Source organism: Hirundo rustica, chromosome 10 (assembly GCF_015227805.2).
Source record: "Hirundo rustica isolate bHirRus1 chromosome 10, bHirRus1.pri.v3, whole genome shotgun sequence".
NCBI lineage: Eukaryota > Metazoa > Chordata > Aves > Passeriformes > Hirundinidae > Hirundo > Hirundo rustica.
In genome coordinates this window covers 6,148,581-6,169,571 of record NC_053459.1, presented here as the reverse complement: position 1 = coordinate 6,169,571, position 20,991 = coordinate 6,148,581, and the positions used below count along the sequence as shown (strand labels likewise).

The 20,991-nt window shown below is 42.5% G+C and overlaps 1 protein-coding gene across 4 annotated transcripts in view; it reads left to right on the top strand.

Annotated features, from left to right (window-relative positions):
* ARMC8 (armadillo repeat containing 8) overlaps positions 1–20,991 on the top strand; it is a 61,749-nt gene that overhangs the window by 25,958 nt on the left and 14,800 nt on the right. For 3 of the 4 annotated variants that reach the window (XM_040074111.2, XM_040074110.2, XM_058421923.1), the window contains 7 exons: positions 4–101; positions 7,398–7,490; positions 12,138–12,218; positions 13,519–13,594; positions 13,680–13,770; positions 17,097–17,157; positions 19,825–20,025. In XM_040074111.2, coding sequence (XP_039930045.1) covers positions 4–101; positions 7,398–7,490; positions 12,138–12,218; positions 13,519–13,594; positions 13,680–13,770; positions 17,097–17,157; positions 19,825–20,025 — 701 coding nt within the window. Of the gene's footprint in view, positions 1–3; positions 102–7,397; positions 7,491–10,899; positions 10,960–12,137; positions 12,219–13,518; positions 13,595–13,679; positions 13,771–17,096; positions 17,158–19,824; positions 20,026–20,991 lie in introns of all 4 variants that reach the window. The other variant, XM_040074112.2, reaches the window with a different exon arrangement.

The window sequence follows — 20,991 nt, the reverse complement described above, 5'->3', positions numbered from 1 at the left end:
TAGGATTGCTATCGCCAGATTTGAAGTTTATTGAAGCTTGCCTGCGATGTCTCCGTACCATTTTCATCAGCCCTGTAACTCCAGAGGATCTGCTGTACACAGTAAGTTGTAAGCAGATTATTATGTCTTTTTAAAGGCTATAGTGAGGGTGGGGGTGAAAAATCCTGGTGTCTGGAGTAGTAACAAGGCCTTGTTTGAGCAACAGCATTAGCACTTCTCACCTGCCTTTAGGTATTCGGTGCCCCTAACGTTTATGGTTGGTTTGATATGAGCTGGTCACCAAGGTAGCCCCCAATAAAGAAAATACCTGCATGTTCAGACTTGAGTGCAGTCTTAAGGAGGAAAAACTGTCTCTAAATGGTATTTAGAGATACTGTTATCAAAGCTATACTGGCAACAGTTACTTTCTGAAAGTTAAAGTTTTATCTCCAGATGGGAGAGGCCTTGCTCAGTTTTTGTACTTCCAGGGGAAGAGCTTCACCTCTAGAATGTCTCGTCTCTTAGTTGATATATGTGTGATTTTCATTCAGGTGACAGGAGGATAGACAATGTGCCTGTCCAGTAGCTGTAATCCTGAGTTCATCTTGGAGCATGTGCTAGCAGGGCTGTTGGTGCTGCCCCTGGTTAGGGTACTGCTGTCTCTGGGGTCTGCCCAAACCCAAGCTCTGCCTCTTACTGGGAAGGAGGGGCAAGGAGAGTTTAGCTGCTTCCTTTGTCCTGGTGTAAGGGATAAGGTGAGCCATGGAATGAGAGCTGTAGTGGACCAGCAATCTCTTCCTGCTTGGGAAATGGGAGCATTGCCTCAGTCTGGGGAGGTCACAGAGCCAGCTTCTGAGGGTGCCTGCAATGAGAACTACTCTGGTCCCACTCACAGGGAGCTGTTGCTTGCTGAGGAAGTCCTGATGTTTACAGAGAAGGGCACAGCTGGCTTCTCATGTCATACTTTCTACGGTTCAGATGTTAATAGTCAACAGATTTTCTTCATGATTTTTTGTCTAGTTGTTATGCACTGGTGCAATGCCTGTTTTGTTCTCTATTCCCTTTTCCAATTAATTTTTACATTTTCATTCCAGACACAGGTATGCAAACTTGTTTTCTATGGACTCAATCTTCCCATACACCTATTCTGAATTTCATCTGCCAGTCAGTCCATCTTGAGAGAGTCAGCTTGCCTTCGGTGTGTGTAGACAATCAGCCAGCTTTATCCTCCACTGTTCACCTTTTTTCCAGGTGTTTTGTGGTTGTTCAGCATGGAAAACCTCCGTGCATATTGTATATGTGAACACTGAAGGCACCTCTCCAGAGTGATCCAAGGACTTCCTCTTTGTGTCTTTTCTTTGGCTTCTCTCCATGCTCCCAGATTCCCCCAAATCAGCCTCTAAGAGCTGACAACTGCAGAGGCATCTGCTTCCTGCTCTCAGCATTCATCGAGGGCTTTAAGATGACTGTCTCCATTAACAGTCCATATCTCTTCCCATCAGTGCTCAACAGGGACTTTTAATTGCTCCCTATTTGGAGGAGAGATTTGATGTCTTGAAGGGAGAGGAAGGGATAGAGAACGGACAGAAATGGGAAAGAATCACCATTAGCATAGAAATAACCACTAACATGGCAACAATATGCCTGAGAGATTGGATTTGGTGTTTCATGCTTTGCTTTCTTGGCTGCACAGCAATGACATCAGCTGCTCCCCTAGTCCTTCTTCAGGCAAATGGCATGTCCTGGAATGTACCATAACTACAGGAAATTATCATCTGGTGGGGGGTCCATGGTCCTTAGCTCACCTGTAAAACCCATTTTTCCACTGCTGGCTCCAGTTAGACACCTCAAAGTTAAGTATTTTATTATTATGCTTAAGGTCCTATTTTTGAATTTTTTTTTTTTCCTTCTCTTGTGGGAATACCCAAAGCCATGCTTTGAAAATTACTGAATACAGATCCTTTGAAAAGATGCTTTTCTTATCTCTTGGAAGATACAGCCCCAGCCCACACTGCTGCAAGCTGTGTTTCACAAGGCAGCAGTTGAGACATTGGCTTGGCAATTAAAGAAGTAATTATGGGCCTAATGAACACTTTGTGGTAGACATCCCATGAAGTCTGAGAACACTGAGAACAACAGGAAGAATTCAAAGTTCCCGTTTGGCCATCCTGCTCCCTCTTTGTTTCTGGTCCCAGCAGCTCTGGGGTCACTGTCACCATCTCTATGCAGCTGCAGCAGTTGAAGGTCTGTTCAAGTTCTGCCCTATTCAGGTCCTGTTTTGAAAGGTAGGAAACCAAGTTTGTCAATGGTTTTTCATTTCTGCCCAGCAGTTCTGGAAGAAACTTAGGAAAAGTTGGGGTTTGAGTTGTGTCTAACATGAGAAATTTCCCAGAATTTTTTCGTGGTTTGACTGCAGAGAGAGGATGCTCTCTTCAAACCTTGGGCAGGATTGTTTCCAAGACAAGGTATTGGGAGTTAGCTTAACATCTCCAAGGGTGTTGCAGTCATTCTAGAGGTTCTGGAAGACCTCTCAGTTAAAATCCAGAATATACAAGTGCTTTAAGGAGAGCTGCTTAAATCATTCCTTTCTGTTTGTAACAGGTGCACATCATCCACAGTAACTGGAATATTTCTCCCAGCAGAAGTGCTGGGTGTCAGAACTGCACCTTTCCTCTTGAGCCTTTCCTTATGGACAGAAGCCTGAAGGATAAACTGCTGACAGTTTTGTGTCATTAATTCTGTTCAGTTCCAAGGATAAAATGGTTCTTCAGAGGTGGAAACATTTGGGCAGTTTCCTGTAGGAACTTGGGGTTTGTACTGAGAAAATGTGCACACCCATCCATCTATCCATCCATTTGTTGAGCTGGATGAACACTGAGCTCTCAGAAAGGGCAGGTTTGCAGGGTCTGGTGCTGAGCTGTGACACCAAGTTATATCCAGACCTGCTGTGCCAAAGGATTCCTCGTTAATGGAGGCTTCCTGCACAGGCAGGGTGCAGGCTTTGGTGCTGAGACCCATTTAGTGACCATGCTGCACTTGGAAATGAGGAATGATATGGAGTCCAGGGGGAGGTATCTGCTGAGATGCAGACATATGTTCAGTCTTCTTTAAATTCCAAGATTATTGTCTATGTGAACCAGCCAGCTCACCATAGCTGGGTGTGTTTTGTGTTGCTGAGTAGATGGAAGCACTAAGGCAAATCCAGTTTGACTGAGATCCTGTTACTTCAACTCCTGATATCTTATTGAAAACAAGCGAATTAATTCAGTGGCACGAAGTGTTTCCAGCCCATGAAAGCATTCTGCACGTTTCCTGACAGATGTTGTCAGTTGTGATTCCATTTTCCTTCCTCAGTGGGACCCAGATACAATTCCAGTGGGAACTTGCTGTCTGTGGCTGCTGTGCTGGCCTTGCAGGAGGAGGTGCATACCCTGCTGGGAGTCCTGTCCTTTTACAGGAGTTTGGAGAGTGAAGGCACTGCAGCAGGATGAGACTCTGTCCTGTTGAGACAATGAGGAATCAGTTTGAGAAGTCTCAGTCTCTAGGAATGATGAGTGAAAGGCATTCCTGCTTCCTGGGCAGGTTTGGGATGGAAAAGCTGATGTCACCTGCTATTGGCCAGGCTTGGTAAAGGGGAGGAGGTGCACCTGAGAGGATCAGGATATCTTACACTGATTAATAGCCAGGTGTTTCATGAGCAATGAGCCCGCACTGCCAAGTGTACAGGTGCTCCAGCACAGCTCAGTGATCCACAGTTCCTAAGGGAGGAATCTGGGTCAGCCTCTCATGCCTTATTCCTTCTTTCCTTCTGGCTGTTTGTGATGTCTGAGCTGGGAGCAAGGCTGAATGTTCTCCAGTCCAAACTGCTTCTTGAAAATGAGAGTTGTAAAATAACCACTTCTAGCTTATAGAGCTTGAATTCAAGTTATTTGGGAGGATAGAAGCATTTCAGTTCTCTGACTTGGGAAAAAGAATAGCAACCCTCAATTAAAACCAAATCTTCTAAGAACAGGTCTTTACAAATTTTGTTTTGGTGTTAAAAAGGAATATGAAGAAATCAGGTATTGGGATCCAAGCAGGTAAATGTTACTGTTAATTCTCTGAGTTCTCTTTGTATGGACAATCATTTTATTACAATATATGTGATATAGAGGTATTTGTCCGAAGTTGTCTGGAACTGCTTTGTTAGCAGACAACATTTTAATGGGTTTGTGAATCTCGTTGTTTTAATTGTAGCTTATGAGTGCAGACTCAATCTCACTAGGGTTGCTGGGAACATCCTTTGTTACTTAGGTATCAATACTGAATAAAAGTGGAATTAATGTAGCCTCACATTGACACCTAACCACTATTCACATTTAGCTGGAAGTCAGTTATGTCCACGCATCTGTTTGTTCTTTCTAGGTTATTTTCTGGTCAACATACCAAAATTATTTACAAGTTGGATATTTTAGCAGAATTGTAGAGTAGAATTATCAGTTTACTTACAAACACATTAAGGAAGCCCTCTTGGAACTTCCCAAGAGTTTTAAACCTTTTCATACTCACAACACTTCAGACTTGATGGACCACAATGAGAAGGTGTATAAAAGATACCTACAAAAAATTGCTTCTTAAATGTATAGTCCAGAAATGTAATAATACACTTTTTTGTGTATTGGCAGAATGTCAAAGGATTGTCCTTGTATTGTTTACAAAGATTCATTAACTCTTATATCATGTATATAGTGACATTGTTGGGGTTACAGTGGCACCACAAGTACCCTGCCACAATGTTTGGTGGCAGAACATCCCCATCTCATAAATGCTAAATCAAAATGGTTTTCATCATCCAGTATGAAAACCTTCCCATCCAGGAATTTACCATTGGTGTCACAGTGGTCAGTAAAATGTTCTCTTACCCAAATTACCATGTGCCATTTCATTCCCATTTCTGTAGCTCTACTGTAGAGCTTCCCAACAGTTTGGGGCTCAATTTCTGTCCACCGAGATCTTTACCAAAAATCTCTGATCTATAAACTGCAGCTGGAATATTCCTGTGATCAGTACTCCTGTGATCAATACTCCTGGATTTTTAGGTGAAACTGGACCATTGCACAAGGATGTCACTGGCAAGGATGCAAAATAAGTGTTTGTTAGTTCCTTCCCTGGTGTTAGATACAGCTGGAGAGATATTACACATTCATCTGTGTTGATTAGAAGGGTTTCACTGAATAAGTATTTTATTAAAAAATGTGCTGTTTGAATCCTTTGAAATAATTCAGGTTTCATAGTCAGGGATTTCCCTGCAGGAGATTTCAGCTCTTGCATCTTTACAATTTGAAGCTCCTTTTATAAAACATTCCTGCCTGTGAATCCTGGGGTGTCTCTCTTCTCTTTTTCCTTTCCTCCTGGCTTCTTGATGGTCGTGTTTCAGGGGAGCTTTGTAACTGAGCAGCCTCTTAGCAATGGATGCAGTGTTGTGTTGAACACTGGTGGGGCTTGATGCCTTCAGCTGCTGAAGATTTGCAGAAAAGGACAAGAATCTGTTTTAATGGGTCAAAGTTGTTAAAACACAGAGAAATGCTGAGTGTATTGTCAATTGGTGTTGCTTTAACTCAGGGAGCTGGGAAGAGGCAGTCCAGAGAGGGTGTGGAGGCTCCCTGGCTGGAGGTATTCCAGGCTGGCCACAGTCCTGTGCCCTGCTGGAGCAGGGACCTGGGGCCAGGTGACTGCTGGGCTCTTCCAGCCTGACCCATTCTGGGACTGAATGTCCACTGCTGACTGCAGGCAAACCAGTCCCCTGCTGGCCTTGGGCTTCTGAGGTTTGGCTCTGGGCTGTATGTAAAGGCAGATCAGATGCAGCTGCTGTTGGCCAAACCCTGAGAATGTTCCTTAAAATGGGTAGTCCCTTGGTCCTCCTGTGCACATAAGCATGAAATGACCATGGATATATGGCTGGTGTACCTGGGGGAAAGTCTTTATAAATAACTTCCCCTCTGTAGGATGTTGAGATGCCAAATGAGGCTGTTGCATGTTGATCCTTTCCAGTTGGTGAGAAACAAGCAGTAGAAACAAGTTGGGTTTATGCACAGTGTGTTTCTTGGCTCTCTTGTCCTATTGTTTTCTGTAGAGAATAAGAGGGCTGGTTTGTCAGCAGCAAAGCTTCCTAAAAGAAATATGATAATTGTGTATATACATAAATAAAAAGATTAAAAAAAGAAATACTGCAAAGCTTTGTATAATCTCAAATACTTGGGCAAATAGGGGAGACTGGTACATGTTTGTTTTGACAATATTAAGAAGTGTGGTGGGAAATTTCCCAAGTAATTGGGAAATAAAACTTTTCATAACCAGTGTGTCTGTGTGAAGATCCAGTCACTGAACAGTCAGGCTGGTGCTGCTGAGGTACAGGAAGATTTTGTTCTAATTTCAGTTCACCTCTCTCTAAATCAGAGGGTAGTAATTCATCATTGTGCAGGTAAAACAGAGTCTGACTTAGATTTTTGGGCCAATATAACACATGTGTTTTGGAAAGGAAGGCTCATTCAGTCCTTCCCTTTGCTCAGCTCCCTTTATCTCATGGAAGTAATTTACCCCTTTCCAAACTAAAATACCCATTGTTTCTTTTAATGTCACCATAGTTCCTGCCACTAAAACATGCTGGTAAAAGTAATTGAAAGCTTTAGAACATTATAGTTTTGTAACTCACCACAGAGATAAATAACTGGATGTGTTTGCAGAAGAGGATTTGCCACAGAAACATGGAAAAGTTTGGGTTGGAAGGGAGTTTAAGATCATCTCGTTCCAACCCCCTGCCTTGGCTTAGGGAACCTTCCCCTGGAGTATAAGGGTTTTCTTTTGGTGATTAATTTGGGATTCTCTGTCACTGGTGTCACACACTCTGACAGTGTCCACAGTGTGTGTTTGACTGCAAGACAAAGCACGTGATGACTCCCCGTGGATCAGCTGCAGGGGCTGTGCCCTGTCCAGGCTGCGCTGTGTTCCCTCGCTGCTCCCTTGCGCTCAGAGCTGGGAGAAGAGCTAAGTCAGCCACGCTGGTGGTGAGACAGCACTAAGGCAACTCCTGGACTAATCCCTGTCAGTGCCCATCTTTGATTTTGGTGTTTTCCCCCCCATTCTTTTATTGGTTTTGTCCCAAATATTCTGCAAATTGCAGAAGTTTTATTCCTATTATTCCTATTTATTCCAATTGCACTGACCTTTTATTTCTTTTCCACAGGGATTTGGCTTAGCACTGTCATTTGTGCCTTCAGCTTATGATGGACTGCTTTTAATGATCTTGCTCTGTATCCATAAAGGTTTTGGTGGAAGGGAGAATGCTGAGTGCAGAATCAGGAGTGCTCCTTTAACAAACTGCAAAGAAGCTGTGCTGAAATCCAGTGTAAACACTCTCTTCCTTTCTCACTTTTTTGCAGGACACTTCAGTTATCTCCCACCTCATGGCACTGCTCAGTAGGTCTCGATACACACAAGAGTACATATGTCAGATCTTCTCCCACTGCTGCAAAGTAAGAAAGACAATTCACGTTTTCTGTGCAAGTGTGTTTCTGACCTGTAAGAACTGTGTGTGTGCTGCTTTTTGTGGCAGGAATTCTGGGCCGGTAATGACTGAAGTGGTACTGCTCTGCAGATTTATTGGGGTCAATGTATGCTGCTCTGCAGTACAAGAAAATATCCAAATGTGGGGGTTTTATGGGCTTTGGCTGCTAAACAAAGCCAAAACAGTCTGGGCAAGTATCAGTCTTCACCTTGAGCGCTATAAATCTTGGAACACTTCTGGTTTTCCTCTGACAGTCTCAGGATAGTGCGAGCATCTCTTTGCAGAGCTCGTGCAGCTGCTTTCACCTCTTTTAAACAGAGACTTCTCTAAGAGGTGCTGTTGGTTGAGAGGAAAAGAAATGCTATTCTCAGCTGAGCTCTATCGATTACAGGTTCATCCAGACACATGTTCATTCCTGCTATGTAATGCAGTTCTGTTGATGTGAGAAAACTGATTTAAAATCAGCAGCAACCCCACCCCAAACATAGTTTTGTCTTTCCCTGTCCCCACTCCAAGTTTCTACTTGGATTTTTATTGTTGCAGTTTTTTGGGTGTTGCTGTACCACTGAGTTATACAATAACTCTATCAAAATAATGCAGGGTAGGAAATTAGCTTTTTACAGCATCTTTCCCTTTTAGTAACAGTTTAAAACTACAGATTGTATACTAACAAATGAGAAAGTTCCTAAATTTATGAATTTGTAAGTATTTAACTTGAAAAGTATCTTTCTACCTTATCACTTACAATGAGTCCTCTGGAACTGTGAATTATTTCTTTGTTAAGCATCTATGTTCTTCTGCCTTGACTGTTATTTATGTGCACTCATCCCATTGCATTTCTTCTGCTAACTGAAGCTGAGGACTGAAAACTCTCCATGTAGTGGGTTATAAAGATAGAACTCAGCTGCTAATATTTAGGGAGAGAAACACAAAGAAGTTTAAAGAGAACATGAAAAACATGAAGACAAAATCTTACACTGGACCGTGGAAGTTCACATATATACCTAGTAGTGGAAAAGAAATTGTTAGTTTAGTAAAAAAAATGCACCAGTGAGGCACCTCCTGTTTAAGTGGCCCTTGAAAGTCTCCTTAACAAGCTGAGGAGCTGGAACAGGTGAAAAATCAGGCCATGTTGGCTTAGGAGAAAAATAACCCAGGACTAATTATAGGATGGTAGAAGAGTCAGTTTATACAATCAGGGATTGGCTCTGGGAATATAAACCCTGGTGGCTGGGAGGGAACAGAAACACTTATCGTCATCTTTTTCCAAAGGAGTTATTTCCTTGCAGCTCCGGCAGTTGCTGGTGGCTTGCATTTCTGAAATGTTGTTTACAATGCAAATGCACAGTCACTTCACAGGTGAGGAAGATCTTCTGAGCTCACCATTCTGAGTGCCTCCTCCATTCCCCAAAAATCTCTCTCAAATTTTACTGTGAATGTCTGGGAAAAATCAGGTTTTTGGAAAGAAGTTGACTAGGCTGCACAAGAAAGACAGGGTGATGGGTCTGAGTGTTATGAAATGGTTGCATTTGCAGAATAAACAGCTGCATAACAAAGAAAAATATTTGAGGTTGAGTAAACAGATCATCACAAATGTTAAATTGATCAAGAACTCATTCTCTTGCCCAGGCAAATGCAGCTGTTCAGCAAAAATCTGAAATGTCCTCTTCCTTCTATTTTGTTTAGTTTTGGGGTTTCAGGTTTATAATGTCAATTGTTTTCAGACAGAACAAAATACATGTAATACAATGAAGACAGATTTTTTTTGTCTTCAAGGGATTTTCTCACTTCAATGAATAGGCAAAGTATGTTCTTATAATTTTTATATATATATATATATATATATATATATGTAGTGAAAGTTTCAGTATTCACTGCACTTTCAATGAAGAGTCTATCTTCCTCCAAAAGGGCCCTGAGTGAGAGAACCTTTCTTACTTTTTTCCCTGAAGCAATAAGTTACTATAAATAAATAAACCTTTGTATTTAGGTAAGCCTTAGCCTATGTTCTGAGAAACATTGATGCTTTTATTTCTCTTTTTCCTCATCTTAGTAGATGTATTAATTGAAGTAATAGTGAGTTAGCACAGCTCCTGCCCTCCTTGTCCCTGCACTGTTCTCAGCTCACATCTGGTGTAGCCATTTCTTTCTCTGCCTTCCCAGCATCTTTTGTTGGCCTCTCAGGTTTCTGCCTTGCCCTCTCCTGTTTCCCTGGAAAAGCTCAGAACAGTTCTCTAGAGCTAGGAAATCCATCATTTGGGTTCCTAGCATATTGCTGCTGGTTTCTGCTTTTTCTGCTCTCTTGCTACTTCTCCCTCTGCACGTTTAGAACGAAAATTTTCTGCTTTTCCTGCTTTTCCCTTCATGTTTAGAATTAAAATTAATGGCAGGGGAGCATTGCCCCTGGAGAAGAGCCATCCTGAGCGAGGGAAAGTGTTGATTTACAGGGGAGCACATGCTGTTCTTAACATACAGAGCCAGGATCCTATCCACATAGAAGCAAATAAGTACACTGAAATCAGGCTGATATACCTGGGATGTAAAAATGCAAGTCAAAATTTACTTTTTGAGCCTCTCTATCTCAGTTCGTTAGTTTCCAGAGCAAGTGGTGTGAGCAGGTACAATTTACTGTTTTAATGGTCAAGCCGGAGAGGTAAGGTCGTATGAATAATTACAAAAAAATACTTCTGGAACTTATATTTGCCAGTTGAAAATTAAAGTCACATGTCTGGGAAGGGTCCAGGATGAAGCCTGAAATCAAGGCAGCTTCCCCCAGGCCTGTGACCTTAGGCTGCTGCTGGATCCCTGCTCCAAGGGCCAAGGACACTTAGGTACCTGCTTGTCACTGTGGAATGAGTTGTTACATTGTGCTACCCTAATGTTTCCTTGAAAATTGGCATTTTATGATGGAAAATTGTGCAAGCAGTGATGTCTATTCCTGAAACATGTCAGTCATTCATATTTGGAGAACAAGATCACTGTCAGAGGAGTGGAACTCTGTGACTGTACCCAAGGTGGAACAAAACCAGGCAGCCTTGCTGGTAAACTGGGGCCTGAACTTGGAAATGCTTCATCATATTCTCAAGTTCTCACCTTTATATTTGCAGCTGTCCCTCTTTATGACTTAGTGCTTACCTCTTGTGCTGGTTGGTGTGTGCAAACACAGCGTGTACAGATGAAATATTTCCAGTTGTGCAACTCAGGTACACCCAGGTGTCACCTCTGTACAGGCATCTGTCCTGCTTGCACAGATTCTGCCACCTGCATCCCACGGAGGAATCACTAATACTTTTGAATTACTAAATCTAGGGCAGTATGATTTCTTTTACTTTAAACTCACTCATTTTTTTTCACATATTTCAATATCTGTTCTTCAGCTCCAACACTGGCATAGCTGCGGCTTTAACTCATTGCCTCAGCCACTTCTGTGTGCCAATGTAAGTGGTTTTCCTCCTTCAACCATGCTGTTCTAATTGCATTTTTTGGTAGAAAGCTCTTGGTGGCAGTAGCAGCTGAAGCATCTCTTAAAGCACCAGATATGTTACATCTGAAAGTAATTTTATGCTTTTTTCTTAGAGGTAAGAGACACTCTAAAAATGTGCTTTTGACTGCAAGAGGAATCTGATTTCAGCTGTATCTCAGATTTGAAGCTAATGCGTCAGTGATGCCTGCCAGGGTGTAAGAGGTGCCATAAACTCAGTTGGGTTTGAACAAGAGGTTAAGGAGTGAAGAGACTTCTTCACTTGCAGATTAGTCAAGGAGGTGCACGGAGGGATGATAAATGCTGTGCATCCTGTAAGCTGAATTTAAATGTGCATAGCCCGTGCTTAATGCAGAGATGACCAGAGCTATGAATCTACCTTTAAAGAGAGGTTTGCAAGTCACAGCTTTGGCAAGAGGCTGCTGAGGGCTGCAGGTATTGAGATTTCATGTTGTTTTTTCAACCTCATCAAGCCTTGTCATGCTACAGAAGTTCTGAGACCTTTCTCCTACAAAGTATTTGTGTTTAATTCCAAAGACTGTTTTGGAAAAAGTACTGACGTATCAGCCATTGCCAACTTAGATCTTGAAGTCAATTAATAGGTGATGGCTGGCTGGATTTATGGCCAAATATGCTTGAAGCTAAAATAATAAATAATAAAAAATTGAAGGAAAATGTGAATCTCTTCTCAAAGCACTGTCATTCTGTCTGGAACCAGTTTTAGAAGAAATCCCTTCCCTTCTGCAGTTAGAATTGTTGAAAATCCTTAATATCAACAGTAAGGAAGACATTAGTGACTGGTGATCTTTTATGTGATTTGTAAAGAAAATCAGGAGCTTTCAGTTGCTTCCAGTAGGAAGAGTAGAAACAGAAGTTCTCTATCCATGTTTCTTCATTTGTGAGAATTAATGTCATTGCCTGTTGAAGGAGAGAGTGGAAATGATTACCAGAAAAGGACAAATGCTATAAAAATATGAGTAGAAGTTGTTTATATAGTAAAAAAAAAAAATGTTATGCTATCTGATTACAAAGTAAATATTAGGAAATGTATCTTAAATATTTAACAATGAATTGCAGAGAGTGGAAACCTCTTACATGTTGTTTTAAAAACCCTGTGTTATGTTTCCTTTGAAGGGTCCAGATCACCAGACAATCTTATTTAACCATGGAGCTGTTCAGAACATCGCACATCTGTTGGTCTCCACCTCCTACAAAGTAAGACATTACAACTACTCTATGTTTAATGTGTTTATGAAAGGAATTCAAATGGAGATTATAAAAACCACATCAGTGCCTGTAAACCAAAGCTATAAACAGGTACAATGTATATTTGTAGAATAACACTTGCTTTTATTTGTCATGTTCTGTCGAAACCAGAGCAATTGTACTGTAAAGTTAAAGCAGCAGTAAAGAAAACAGGGCTGCCCAGCATTGCTCCAAAAAGAAACAGGCACTTGGCAACCCAATTTCTTGAACAATAGATGAGAATAAGAAGCTAAGCTGAAGAGAAGCAAATGTAGTCTGCCCTGAAAAGGAAGTCATACCTGTAAAAATAGATGGTTGTGGAATGTGTGGAGATCACCAGCTGCCTGTATGTTGTGCCCCCTGAAGTTCTGAGTCTCTGCTCCCTTCTCTGTTATGTTTTGGAAATCCATCCTGGACCATCTGAAAGCACCACCTCAGAGGATAACCTGTACCTACTCCACCTGTAGCTTGGTGGCCAGGAGGGTCAGCTCCTTCTCAGTCCTTCACTTGAAGACAAGAACAGTTTAAATACGTGCAGCTGTAGAAGGGCGAGTCAAAGACTGATACCTGAGCTAACCTCAGTTCTGTGATCCTGGGAAGGTGATAGTGGTTGATCTTCTCTGTGTCAAAAAAGAAGTTACAAAGATTTCAGAAACTAGGCAGCCATGAAACATTGATTAAATCAAAGCTTCAGACTGAAGAAGGAGGAGCCAAGATGAAAAAATTTGTCCATCCTTTTCATCCTGGTGGTACCTGAGGCTGTGCAATGGCAGTAAAACTTACAGTGTATATTTGTTTGAAGATTAGTTTGGAATCACTTCAGTTGGATGGTTGTCTTTAGACATTTTATTAAACCCACCTTTAAAGGGGTTCTGAGATAGAAATCTCAAGGGTACATATTTCTAATTCGCTGATGTACTTAAGAGTCCTGTAAAGTAAAAGTACTGTTGCTGTATGCTTCTATTCTTCGATTGTTTTTTACACATTTGTGAGGCATTACAAAAAAGACCAGTATGTCCTGTTTAGTTCCCAAGTTTTAACTTCGCTGGTTTTCTTCACGGAGTTTACAACATCCCCTACAGAAGGATAGTTCCAACAGGGAGGTGATGAAAGTCAGGGTGTGAGCTAGATGTTTCCAGCTGCCTTTTATTCTCCACTTCCATTTCTTATTGATTATACAGCATTGTTTTCTACAAGCCTGTCCAGCAGTATAGCCCAGTTTTGCTTTGAAGTCAGCGTTGATATTTCCTATTATTATGTTTTTACACAGGTCCGAATGCAGGCATTGAAATGCTTCTCAGTTCTAGCCTTTGAAAACCCCCAGGTATCCATGACTCTGGTCAATGGTGAGTGCAATGCTGCTGCTGCTGGTTTGACACTCACTTCTTGCCTGACTGAATGAGAATGACTTGGAGCTCTCTCTCTTTGCAGTGTCTGTTGATGGAGAATTGTTACCACAGATTTTTGTGAAGATGTTACAAAGGGACAAGCCCATTGAAATGCAGCTCACGTCAGCCAAATGGTAATTGTCTTCAGGAATTGGGGAAATAGCAGGGAGTTTAATCCTTACTGTTCAACTGCTCCCTTCTTCCTTGTTCCGAAGTAATATGGGATGTAAAATCTTAGGAATAATTAGAGATACTTTTTCCATTATCTAAATCCTTGAACAAGTAGCTCTCATGACATTTTATAGTGTAACTTTCACTCTTTGCTGTACAGAAACAGGGAGGAATATTGCTGGGCAGCAGTTTTGTGAGCAATGTGTGTTCAGCCATGTGGGTTTTCACATGTATCTTGGATTTTAGAAGTTTTGCTTTGAACAGGCGGAGCACAGGCCTGAACTGCCGTCCTTGGTGGCTGTGCTGTGTTGGAGACTGTGCGCCAAGATGATGGGAGAGCAGAGTTAGTCCCCCTACCCAGCTGCTTTAAATAAAATAGATTATTCTTCAGGCTTCATGTACTTGTACAGCAGAATTAATGTTATTAATTAATTTTGTACTTCATCTTTCCCTGCTGGTGTGGACACATTTGTGTGTTCATATTCATAATGACTTCCTACCCAGTGACAAGATGTGACCCAGTTCCATAATAGCAGCACCCTGGCATTGGCAGTAAGCTGGGATTGACACCCTTTAGGACCATTTTCCTTTTCTTGTATTGATAGCAATGAAATAAATCACTCCAGGGGGTTAAAGAGATAAAATCACCCATTGCTATAAACTACTAAAATTAACTTTAACTCAGGAGTTTGATCGCTGATGATCTGTTTGATTATTCTTTTCGTTTTTGATGGCTTTCTTTGACAAGGAGCAGTGAGTTCTCTGAGTTCACCAAGCAATTTCACAGCCACTTGTGTCAGTACAAGTCTCTTGATTCTGGATGAGGAATAGGTGGGGTAGGTAGGGTCTGTGACTCTGCTCATGCTGCCAGGTTGTGATGCCCTCACTCATTCATGAAAGCAGTTTCAGTGATGTGCATGTTCAGGGGGGTTCTTGGGTAATCTCACTCCATGGAGGAGGTATTGTCTTGGGACCTCCCAGCCTCCCTTCCAACCACAGCTGGCCCAAGCAGTCTGGTTTTACTGGTTTTCTTAGGCAATTCTTAGTGAAGAAGTCATTAAATTAAGTGCACCGTAGCAGTCTCTGTTCTGATTGATTTCTGTGTTTCTTTGAGAAGTCAGAAAATACAGAGAATTACATACTTTGAAGTAATTTTTTTTGCTAATCTCAAGATATAAAGCAGTTGACAAGTCATAAAGACAGGCTGGAGTTAAAAAGATTTGTTCTGAGATGGACATTCCCAGTTCTCCTGGTGTTCTTTGCTGATTGAAGGAACTGGGTACACAACCCATCTTTTGCTGTTGCTTTGCAGTACTTTGGACCCTTGAAAGAGTGATGTGGTGAAAAGCAGCAAAAGAAAATTGCAGGAAAATGGCAGACAAACCAATATCTCACATTGCAGATTGGGTTTCTAATTAGTCCACAGGCACTCATCCTTCTTAGGGATCTCAGTTTTACAGCAGTCCTGGAGTTTGCAAAGCCCTGCTGGTTTCTATTCTACAAGTCCATCCCCTACCTCATCCTCCAATTCAGACTCTCTCTTCCTTTTCTCAAAGGAGAGTAGTAGGTGAAATTGTCACAGATCATCTTTTTTTCTGCTTGCAAATTAGATTTCACTCCTACCTTGCCAGCTTCAGTCAGTTAATCATTGGATTCCTTGGAATACAGATCTAGAAGGGTTTTTTCCTTTTGAACCTTCTCTAAAATTTCTATTTGAATCCAGTCTGGCATACAGGACTACTTTAAGAGTTTCCCTTGCTTTTCTCTCAATAATTGAAGTAGACTTGGAAGACTCCAGGTAATACCTCTTGATTGAAATGGAGCAAAGATCCTTCCCTTGAGCAGCAGTGTTGGGACAGAGGGAAGGGCAGGATGCCCCTTGGGAGAGTGCTCTGCAGCTACAAGTGGAGCAGTAACCTTTCCTGCTAAAATCACCAGAATTGCTTCCAGCTAAGACAAGCCTTTGTTACCTGAAGTCAAAAATTACTTTCTTTCATTACTGAAACATTACTTTGCCTGTCAAATAGGGTCTTGCCAGACTAAATGGCAGCTGCAGGATGGATGCTTTCCTCCTGATTGTGCTGGTGTGAAAATGAGTTTCCTGCTGTCAGCTGCAAGGCTTGGGCAGTAAAAGTTTAGCAGATGATCTCTGTGCTAGCATTCAAGTCTTGTCTCTTACTTTCTGAGAAATAATATATTAAGAGAGTTGTGACTGTGGGATTTTTAGCTGTGGCTGTATTGAGAATGAGGATCAGTGTTGTTGCCTCGAGGAGATGAAAGAACTCACTCTGGGCCCTTGGAAGGAGCTCAGGGATGTGGTGAAACACACCATGGTTATATCAGCATGTTGCTGCTCCATAGCTGAGCTGTTTTGGTTGACCCTGTGTACAACTCCAGCCTGCTCAACTGAGGGTCCAAACATGTTAGTTTTAAGTTCTCTTTACTGCAATACAGTTATATTTTTTAACCTCCACTGTGGCATGATAAAAGCCAGTTCCAATGGTTAGTCCTGAAGTTAAAACAAGAGATACTGGTGCACAGCAGTTCCCCTCCAGCTCCATTCCACTGCCTTGTAGCAAAACAGGTAAAAATACAACCACTTCAAAGTAAAACACTTTTTTGGTGGGTGAACTATTTTGCATTTCTGGTAGTTTGGGGCACTTTACAAGTACATTAACAAAGAACTTGGAATTTCTCTGATGCTGTGTGCTGCTGAGACCATGTGGTTGTCATATGCGCTGTTGTACCACTTTTCTAATAAAGATCAAATGCTGGCTTGGTGCAGTGTCAGAGCCTTGGCTGGGTTCATCATTAAGTGAGGGTGTGCTGGTTCCTGCAGTGTAAAACCCTGCCCATGGGCAGGCAGCACAGCAATTCCACCCCTCCCTGCCTGGGGCAGGGCCTGGGTGTCTGTGCCTGAGCTGTCGGGCTGTGTGCCTGTGCTGGCTCTCTCCTGATGGCTGCACACCCCAGGGGCAGGTGCTTACAGGAAGGTGTGTGTGTGTTGCACCTTTATGTTAATGCAGGTTGTTCCTTTGGGGTTTGGGGCTCAGTCAGGGTGGTGGAGTGACCCCCTGTGCATTGATCAGTGCTCCAGCAAGGGCTCCTGCATTGCAGCCCTGCCTGGAAGTGCTCCTGTAGGAGTTGGTGTGCCCAAGCCTAGCAAGCTCTGATGTATTTAAATCAAACCCAGGAGAATGAAGCCCTGTTTCATTAGGACAGGTGTTCTGCAGCAGCTGAAGTGCATCAAAGCCACGGGAAGTGACTGTGTGTTGTTGTGTTGTTGCAGCCTTACTTCCATGTGCAGAGCCGGAGCAATACGGACGGACGATCCCTGCATCGTTCTCAAGGTGAGCTGTGTCCTGCTTCAACCACCTTGTAAATACAGGATAATTCTCTTTTTGTGCTAGCTGTGACAGCTGCTTAAACACTTCTCTGTTCAAAAGGTTTTTTCGTGTAGGTCTATCCTGGTATTTTCGCATATAGAAAGTAGCACAAAATCTGTTATACAAAATATTGCAAAGCACCAAGTTCTACTGACTTTTTTTTAAATTTAAAAATATGGTTCTCTGGTTTCCCTTTGTTTCCAAGCAATGATAGATAAAAAATCTACATGTTGGCTGAGACAAAGGCCAGCCCCTCCTGTCCTTTTGTGCAAGAAAGTGCAATGTGCAAGAAAGTTCATTCCAGTGTGCATATTGACATCTCTTGTGCCCAGCTGAGGAAGCCAAGCTGCATCCTTCTCCCTCATCCTCCTCCTTTTGTTCCAAATTGACACTCCAACACCTGCAAACTGAGGGCAACTATTCCATTCTCCCAACCTCTGTCTCCTGCAAACCTCTTTCTTTGGAAATGTCTTCTCTTTGCAAATCCCCCGTGTTGTGCTGCACCCTGGTCAGGGGGTGTGTGTGTTCCATAAGTGCTGTGCCCTGGGACAGGGAGCAGGGCCTGCTGGCAGTGGCAGCTCACTGCCCTGTGGAGCTGCACGTGCTGTCCTTTGAAACGTTTGCAAAGGGATTTGCCTGGGTCAGCTCACAGCAACAGCAGCATTTTTTCCCTCATGGAAGCTGCTTCAGCACAAATGCATGTTTGAGGCTGTGGAATTAAATGTGTTGTAGTACTTGGGAGTAGACAAAAGACTGAGGAGAGAAGGAAGGCACAGAACCTTTGCCTCGTTCAGACCACCCCAGTGATTCCTCCTCCGGGAGCTCATATTTGCAAGATAACAGTGTCCCTGTGGTTAATCCAGTCACAAATCCATTGACCTTTGCTGAGCTAAAGTGATGGCCCCTTTAGCATTCAGGAGTTATTGACCCTTTGCTATCAAACTTTCTGCATTTGGGGACCAGTCAGGGATGTGTGTTTCCAAAATGGTTTTAATTTACTTTCATTGCTCAGTTGGAGTGATGGGTTGGCCTGCAACCCACTACTGGGGAAAAAACACGGGGGAAAAACCACTATGGGGAAAAAATAAAATCCCTTGAGAAGAGCAGAGGAGACTGATAAATAATGGATTTGATAGGAAGGAAAATGATTTCTCTGGAATCCTAATAATGAAACTGTCCAGATAACCCAGATACATGCCAGCCATACCATGGAAATTAGATATTCCATTTTTATAGTCCATTTCCAGACTTCTGTCTGCTGGCCAGGTGTGCATTGTGGCTTTCCATCTTACACCCTTACACAGTCCCAGTTCCTGTGCATTAATTGCACTGTATGACCTGTAGGTCCAATGGAACAGTTAAAATGTGTCTGTCACAGTTCTTGCTTCTGTTTAGTTTTAAGCAGATGGAATTGCTTAGTGTTGAAAAACATGAGATCTGTGCTTCTTGGGTGCATGCAGCCAGTGACTTAACAATGCCCAGCCCTTGAATTCCAAGGAATAGCTCATTTCAGGCCATTTGACCTTGGAAAGAATTAAGAAGTACATTGTCTTTGTGATTGAGACATGGAATTCCACTTCTTTCTCACTCCACATGAATGTAATTTTTGAGAGCCTATGTACAATCTTGCCTGCCTGCTCAAGGCCAGGTATGCAGAAGGGGGTGCTTTGGTTCGCTGGATTTGCTGCAAGATTCACAACCTCAGTGATAATCTTTGAGGTGGCATCTGGCTTTGTAAAATATGTAGGCAAGTTCTACTTCCTGTGCAATGGAGATAAGATGTTTTTATCTATTTAATCATTTGATCAGTTAATGGATAGATGTTATTTCAGGTCACCGAAACATAACTCTGAGCAACATTTACTAGAGTTATTCTGTTGAATAATGTTGGTGTTACTCCTTGTCCATTTTCATATTTGGGAAGGCTTGAGGGAACAGAGTCCCAGCCCTTAGAGAATTGGCTTTTCCAGAGTTAAGTACTCTTCACTGAGCTTCAGGTAAAGACTTGATTGGTTTTTCTGTTTCAGTAGAGAAGGTGTAACAAAACTGTTGTCCTGTGGGTGTAACCAAGGTAGGGCAGATGTCAGGGAAGGCAGAATGGATCTGGATTCCAGGTTAGCTCTTTTCTGGTTGATCAAATACGCTGCTGAGGAGTATTCCACCCTTGCCCTCTGCTCCAGGCAGCCAGTGTGTGGGACAGGAGCCCTAAGATTATTTCTGACTGCATTGTTTTTAGTTAATCCTGGATCACAGAAGGGCAGAAGGGATCAAGTACTTCTTGAGGGTACCTTGGGTACTTTTGGTTCTGGCGTGTAGTAAGAACAAGCCTGTGCAAACATCAGCTTTAGAGGGGATTTTTTTTTTTAAGGTTTTGTCAAACATTGTCCATGGTCTCTTTGAAACGTTACATCATTTTGACCGTGTGAGAAGTTGTTTGAAAACAGCTGATTGTACACTTAGCAATGCCTGAACAATTCCTCAGTGTGCGGTCTTTGAACCCACTGAAATGTGTGCGTGTGAAATTCTTACCTAAAGAACAATGCAGAGCATTGCTGTAGGGCAGTTTCGTTTCTTCGGAGTTTCTTCATCAACGTGGCCGCTCTAGAAACTCCTTTATTTTAATCTCTGCAGACTCTGCCGTGCTTGGTTCGAATGTGCAGTAAGGACAGACTGCTGGAGGAGCGGGTGGAGGGGGCAGAGACCCTGGCCTACCTGATTGAGACGGACGTGGAGCTGCAGAGGATGGCCAGCATCACCGACCACCTCATCGTCATGCTCGCCGACTACTTCAAGTACCCCAGCTCCGTCAGTGCCATCACCGACATCAAGAGGGTGAGGTCCCTGAACCTGCAGAAATGGGCAAAACCAAACAGAAATGAGCTCTGGATGGGGTTTTTAAATTCTGTTTAAACTTGATGCATGAGATCTCCAAGTGAAAGATGACCAGAGGTCCAGCGGGACTTGACGTTTGTACTGTCCGAGTCTCAGTCGCTGCTTTTTGGAGACTTCATTAGCCACACAGAAGTGTGGGTGTGTATCTGGTCTTCCCATCCTGTAAGTTTAAACATCTTGCCTTCAGGAACCAGCACGTTTCAGCTTCATAAGAGGTAGTAATTCATGTGAGGAGAGGTTTATTTTCAGTTCTTAGGTCAGGTTTGTGGAAAATCTGAAGCGCAGAGATGGTTCTGTTGTGTTAAAGCACAAAAACATGTGGATGTCGTGCACTGTTTCATATTATGGGTTATCTGCACTTTCAAGATGTTGGATAAACAGAGACCAGATGTACCTTGGAGTCTTACTGAGTCAGATTATAAGAAAGTGCCTAAAAAAATCCATTACAGAGCTTTGCTTTTTTTCTGAAATTGGCCCAAGAGACAGGTTCATTTCCCTGACCCTTGCAGATTGGGGTTAATTCTTCATAGAGAGCCTCTTGAATTCTCTGTAAAAATGCAAATGAAATATAAAAAAAATTAGTTACAGTATAAAACACTGAGCAAAAAGAAGTTTAGCAGGTTATTGAGGAGTAATGAACCTTGGCCATAGCATCAAAAATAAGATCAGGTTCCAAAAGTGAGTGGGGCAATTCTAAATATTATGACAGTGCTCTGAGTGTGCAGTAAGTCTGTAGAAGCAGCCAGCTGGGAATCCAGGGTGCTGGCTTTGGACAGAGTGCTTGGAATTGCAGCCTGTAAGGTAAAACTACGTGAGAAGTGAGCGAGGAATATGCCAAAGAGAGAACTTGTCTGCTTAAAAGATTTATAACAGTTATATAATACTTCTGCTCCGGTATAGCTGCAC